This window comes from Protomyctophum parallelum (assembly GCF_964188405.1).
Source record: "Protomyctophum parallelum genome assembly, chromosome: 11".
Taxonomy (NCBI): domain Eukaryota; kingdom Metazoa; phylum Chordata; class Actinopteri; order Myctophiformes; family Myctophidae; genus Protomyctophum; species Protomyctophum parallelum.
Window position 1 is genome coordinate 50,927,081 of NC_139707.1, and position 6,743 is coordinate 50,933,823.

The following is a 6,743-nucleotide window of genomic DNA, read 5'->3' on the forward strand; positions in this document are numbered from 1 at the left end:
TACAGAAACAGGACATAGGCTCCAGCCCTATGGGCCTCATGGCTCGGCAAGGACTTACTCTATACGTCAATACTAACTGCACTACTGGTTGCCGACAGCTAGGTTGATGTTATGTGTGGGGGGCATGTTCTCCCTGTGTCCCCTAGGGTAGGTAACCTCACATGTTCTCCCTGTGTCCCCTAGGGTAGGTACCCTCACATGTTCTCCCCATGTCCCCCCTAGGGTAGGTACCCTCACATGTTCTCCCCTTGTCCCCTAGGGTAGGTACCCTCACATGTTCTCCCCGTGTCCCCTAGGGTAGGTACCCTCACATGTTCTCCCCGTGTCCCCTAGGGTAGGTACCATCACATGTTCTCCCCGTGTCCCCTAGGGTAGGTGCCCTCACATGTTCTCCCCGTGTCCCCTAGGGTAGGTACCCTCACATGTTCTCCCCGTGTCCCCCCTAGGGTAGGTACCCTCACATGTTCTCCCCGTGTCCCCTAGGGTAGGTACCCTCACATGTTCTCCCGTGTCCCCTAGGGTAGGTACCCTCACATGTTCTCCCCATGTCCCCTAGGGTAGGTACCATCACATGTTCTCCCCGTGTCCCCTAGGGTAGGTCGTGCTTGCGGTCATGGTTAGGTTTGGGGTTAGGGTTAGTAATAGTAATGTCCGACTCCATACAGTACACCAGTGGGTTTGTGTGGTGCCACTCAGACTGACTACTGGGTCGGGCTGATGCTGGGTGGATGGTCCAACCCCTAGTGTTTCTGACAGATATAGCTGCTGTAAGTCAAACATAATAATTAAGAATCTTAAATGCTGTTTGTGTTTCAGAACCAAGAGGCTCATCGTCGACGTGGTTCGAATCCAACCTGGAGAAACTCTACTGGAGACCCTGGAGGCTCCTCCCACTGCTGCACAGGTGTGTTAGGCTCCTCCCGCTTTAATAGACTCCTCCCACTGCTGCACAGGTGTGTTAGGCTCCTCCCACTTTGATAGACTCCTCCCACTGCTGCACAGGTGTGTTAGGCTCCTCCCACTTTAATAGACTCCTCCCACTGCTGCACAGGTGTGTTAGGCTCCTCCCACTGCTGCACAGGTGTGTTAGGCTCCTCCCGCTTTAATAGGCTCCTCCCGCTGCTGCACAGGTGTGTTAGGCTCCTCCCGCTTTAATAGGCTCCTCCCGCTGCTGCACAGGTGTGTTAGGCTCCTCCCGCTTTAATAGACTCCTCCCACTGCTGCACAGGTGTGTTAGGCTCCTCCCACTTTAATAGACTCCTCCCACTGCTGCACAGGTGTGTTAGGCTCCTCCCGCTGTTGCACAGGTGTGTTAGGCTCCTCCCGCTTTAATAGACTCCTCCCACTGCTGCACAGGTGTGTTAGGCTCCTCCCACTTTAATAGACTCCTCCCACTGCTGCACAGGTGTGTCAGGCTCCTCCCACTGCTGCACAGGTGTGTTAGGCTCCTCCCGCTTTAATAGACTCCTCCCACTGCTGCACAGGTGTGTTAGGCTCCTCCCACTTTAATAGACTCCTCCCACTGCTGCACAGGTGTGTCAGGCTCCTCCCACTTTAATAGACTCCTCCCACTGATGTACAGGTGTGTTAGGCTCCTCCCACTTTAATAGGCTCCTCCCACTGATGTGCACATGTGTTAGGCTCCTCCCGCTTTAATAGACTCCTCCCACTGCTGCACATGTGTGTTAATAGACTCCTCCCACTTGAATAGACTCCTCCCACTGCTGCACATGTGTGTTAATAGACTCCTCCCACTTTAATAGACTCCTCCCACTGCTGCACAGGTGTCTTGATAGAATACCTAGCAGTCATTCCATCCATCCATTCATCTTCAACCGCTTATCCGTAGCCGGGTCTCGGGGGCAACAGCTGACCACCAGAGAGCTCCAAACGGTGTGTTGAATAAACCATGTGACCGCCGTGTGTTCCCGCCCCCACAGGAGAGCGAGCACGCTCAGATGGTGGAGCGTCGTGCGGCGCAGGACGCGCGGACCCCCGAGGGCTTAAAGGTCGTCCTGGAGGAGGCGGGGCTTCCCCTGGAGCAGAAGAAGAGGCGTGTCCTCCGGAACCTGCGCACCCTGGAGGGGGCGGGGCTTCTGTCCGCCCGCAACGCCTACCAGGAGATCATCAACGACATCGCCAAGGTAGGACACGCCCACCCAGCAAAGGGGGTTATGGGTAATGTAGTCTTGACTGTTTGTTGTGGCCTCTCGCCACAAATGTCCAAATGCTTCCGTCATACTGTGTGTGTGTGTGTGTGTGTGTGTGTGTGTGTGTGTGTGTGTGTGTGTGTGTGTGTGTGTGTGTGTGTGTGTGTGTGTGTGTGTGTGTGTGTGTGCGTGTGCGTGTGCGTGTGCGCGCGTCATCCAGGACATCCGCTACCAACGGCGTTACCGCCAGAGGAGGAAGGCGGAGCTTGTGAAACTCCAGCAGGCATTGGCTGCTCTGAACTCTAAGACCGCCTTCTACCAGGACCAGACCAACTACTACGATGCCTATATAAGGACATGTCTGGATAACCTCAACAGGAAGTATGCACGCACGCACACACGCACGCACAACAAACACACAATAAACACACCAGTGATGTAGCTAGGAAATACTATCATACAAAAAAAATTCACCCACCTTAGAAAAATCATAGAATATTCTGGGTCTCGTCCGTGCACGGCTGACCTCAGACGACAACATAAATAAGCAATATCACGTTCACTTCACCCACCCAGAAGTTACACCAAGTATTTGACAAAAACAGAAACAGAAATAAGCAATAACGTAATGTGTGTGTGTGTGTGCGTGTGCGTGTGTGTTTGTGTGCGTGTGTGTGTGTGTAGGAACTGTCGCCGGTCCATCAAGCTGGACGGTAAGCTGGACCAGAGAGCGTCCAGAAAGGGGAAACAGAGCAGCCTGAAGTACACCGCTATGAGACTGTATGAGAAGGGAGTCATACTGGAGATAGAAGGGTTAAATACTAACCAGTGAGTACAGTCCAACACTGCCCAGCCCTCCACACCAGAGGGTGGCGCCAGTGCCAGCAAAATCTTAAAAATAAACCCGTACACCAGATCAAGTTAACTCTGAACTTAACCCTAATACATGGAGTGACCTGCAAACGACATTAAAATTGACCACATTGGTACCCTGAGTACATTTGGAAACTACAAGGAGCTGGGCCAGCCTTGTTGACAATCTGAATCAATTTTACAATTTAGGCATGTAGCAGACGCTCTTAATCCAGAGCGACTCACATTATGCAAGAACAAAAAAAGCATGGGAATACATCACGTAAAAAGCATTCATCATGAAACATGCGTAAGCTAAGAACGTAACAGTGGAATATCTATATAATGAAACTCTATATAATGAATCCAGACCGGAGCTCTGGGAAGCTCCACAGTGTCGTCTCTGTGCCGTCTAAGAAACGCTGTTTTGACCAAAATGCCATCTGGGACAAGGAATAGGAGATACAGGTGATTGAAAGAAACGGATAGAATGGATTATTATGGCGACGACGATCTAAGATGAACGATCCAGTGCTGTGCTAACAACACAGCTAGCTAACCGGCTAACGTGAGTAGCATTATGGGTCGCTTGATCGAATGCACTATAAAAAGCAATTGCCGAAGGGCTTCGGCAATGGTGCTAAAACGGTTGGTCCCTGCAGCACACCGGAAGCATTTTCGGATTTCGCATTTTTTGCAGCGTTTTTCGGCGTCGGTTTTCCGAAAAAACGTGTCCAGTGTGCATCCACAGTACACTGCAGAGAGACTTAATGTATCGTCTTTGTGTGTTTGGTTTTTTTTTCCAGGTTCAAGAACGTGATGTTTGACATCTGCCCCTGCAGTGAGCAGGTGGGAGACTTCGAGGTCAAGGCCAAGTTCATGGGAGTGGAGATGGAGAAGGTCATGATTCACTTCCAGGTAACACTTAGTGGAGATCAGACTTCTATTGGTCACTTCATGGGGCTTCAGTCCAATGGAGGCTCTCCTACATAGACTTCTATTGGCTTCAGTCCAAAGGAGGGTCTCCTACATAGACTTCTATTGGCTTCAGTCCAATGAAGGGTCTCCTACATAGACTTATATAGGTCACTTCATGGGGCTTCAGTCCAATGGAGGCTCTCCTACATAGACTGCTATTGGTCACTTAATGGGGCTTCAGTCCAATGGAGGCTCTCCTACATAGACTTCTATTGGTCACTTAATGGAGCTTCAGTCCAATGGAGGCTCTCCTACATAGACGTCTATTGGTCACTTCACAGGGCTTGAGTCCAATGGAGGCTCACCTACATAGACTTCTATTGGCTTCAGTCCAATGGAGGCTCTCCTACATAGACTTCTATTGGCTTCAGTCCAATGGAGGATCTCCTACATAGACTTCTATTGGCTTCAGTCCAATGGGGGATCTCCTACATAGACTTCTATTGGCTTCAGTCCAATGGGGGCTCTCCTACATAGACTTCTATTGGCTGCAGTCCAATGGAGGCTCTCCTACATAGACTTCTATTGGCTGCAGTCCAATGGAGGCTCTCCTACATAGACTTATATTGGCTTCAGTCCAATGGGGGCTCTCCTACATAGACTTATATTGGTCACAGCATGGGGCTTCAGTCCAATGGAGGTTTTCCTACATAGACTTCTATTGGAAATGGGGACAACAAATGGGGACAAGATGCATTGGACTCAGGGCAACAGCCCAGCTTTAATGATCTTAAATCCCTTTATTGTAGATTGATTTGTGGTAATCGTACAACATAAACATTACAGAGACTTTAGTTGTCACTGTAGAATACTTTAAAACATGTTCCACACATGCCTAAAATAGCTCTTATTTGCGCCGCCCCTCGTTGAAAACAATGTATTTCCAACTCCAGCTTGTCTCAGTTCAGGCTGCATGAACAGCGCTCGAGCGCTCGGTTTCTGCCCCCTCAATGTCCTAACTCTTCTATTAGAGGTCTCTGGTGGAGATGGAGATGGAGAAGGTCCTGATTCACTTCCAGGTAACACTTAGTGGAGATGTAGTCTCACGTTGCCAGACCGTTGCCTACAGTCTGGAGCAACGGAAAGAGCTGTCATGAGTAAAACATAAACTGCCCTTTTCCAAACTCTGCTCGAACGTGAACGCAACATTTGAAATACGTTGAACGAATGTGTCCCCAAGTGCAGAAATCCATGATCCGCACGGCGCATCTTCAGTCGGTACCTAAAGAGCTTGGGTGTCACGTCCCGAAAATAGCTGATCTACAAGCTAAAAGGAAAGGTACTATGTTTACCCAGGGTAACTGGACTAAGGAAAGGAAAGGTACTAGGTTTACCCAGGGTAACTGGACTAAGGAAAGGAAAGGTACTATGTTTACCCAGGGTAACTGGACTAAGGAAAGGAAAGGTACTATGTTTGCCCAGGGTAACTGGACTAAGGAAAGGAAAGGTACTATGTTTACCCAGGGTAACTGGACTAAGGAAAGGAAAGGTACTAGGTTTACCCAGGGTAACTGGACTAAGGAAAGGAAAGGTACTATGTTTACCCTGCAGGGTAACTGGACTAAGGAAAGGAAAGGTACCATGTTTACCCAGGGTAACTGGACTAAGGAAAGGAAAGGTACTATGTTTACCCAGGGTAACTGGACTAAGGAAAGGAAAGGTACTATGTTTACCCGGGGTAACTGGACTAAGGAAAGGAAAGGTACTATGTTTAACCAGGGTAACTGGACTAAGGAAAGGAAAGGTACTATGTTTACCCGGGGTAACTGGACTAAGGAAAGGAAAGGTACTATGTTTAACCAGGGTAACTGGACTAAGGAAAGGAAAGGTACTATGTTTACCCAGGGTAACTGGACTAAGGAAAGGAAAGGTACTATGTTTACCCAGGGTAACTGGACTAAGCTCAAGAACTTGTTTACAGCCAGGCCCTGCTCATAGAACATTTCATGGTAGGGGTTCAATGCCTTGTCCAAGGGCACTTCAGCGGTGGTAACTTTTTAACGTGCCGGTCCGGGGATACGAACTAGCGACCTTCACGATATCAAGACCTGTGTGTGTGTGTGTGTGTGTGTGTGTCAGTGTTGTTTTCGTCGACTAAAACTAAGACGAAAAGTGTTCGTCGACTACCTTTTTTCACTGACTAAAACTAAATAAAAACGAATCTATGATGACTAAAACTGCGACTAAATATACTGACAATTTCGTCAACAAATAAAAACTAGACTAAAATGTTAGGAAGGGACTAGTGGACAAGGGTTATCCAGTTATATGCTGGGTTGCATGCTGAAAATATATATATGTCATGATAAAATATGTCATTACAACGACATCAAGGCCTGTCAAAAAACACATTTTAGTCGACTAAATCAACTGTAGATTTATAGTCGACTAAAATTGTATGACATTTAGTCGACTAAAACTAGACTGAACACTAGAACATTCCAGGTGACTAAAATGTGACTAAAACTAAGTGAAAACTATTCAAGAGACTATGACTAAAACTAAAATAGAAATGTGCTGCCAAAAACAACACAGTGTGTGTGTGTGTGTGTGTGTGTGTGTGTGTGTGTGTGTGTGTGTGTGTGTGTGTGTGTGTGTGTGCGTGTGCGTGTGTGTGTGCGTGTGCGTGTGCGTGTGCGGTGTTTCCAGGACCTGCTCCAGCTGCAGTACGAGGGCGTTTCGGTGATGAAGATGTTCGACAAGGCCAAGGTCAACGTCAACCTGCTGGTCTTCCTGCTTAACAGGAAGTTCTACGGGAAGTAG

The 6,743-nt window shown here is 48.5% G+C and overlaps 1 protein-coding gene across 1 annotated transcript in view; it reads left to right on the forward strand.

Moving 5' to 3' along the window:
- Positions 1–6,743, forward strand: part of iqgap2 (IQ motif containing GTPase activating protein 2) — a gene marked incomplete at its 3' end in the record, with an annotated part of 114,003 nt that extends 107,260 nt beyond the window's left edge. The window contains exons 33-38 of the mRNA XM_083776868.1: positions 817–904; positions 1,941–2,144; positions 2,371–2,531; positions 2,835–2,978; positions 3,809–3,920; positions 6,630–6,743. Of these exons, the coding sequence (XP_083632994.1) occupies positions 817–904; positions 1,941–2,144; positions 2,371–2,531; positions 2,835–2,978; positions 3,809–3,920; positions 6,630–6,743 (823 nt within the window). The remainder of the gene's footprint in view (positions 1–816; positions 905–1,940; positions 2,145–2,370; positions 2,532–2,834; positions 2,979–3,808; positions 3,921–6,629) is intronic.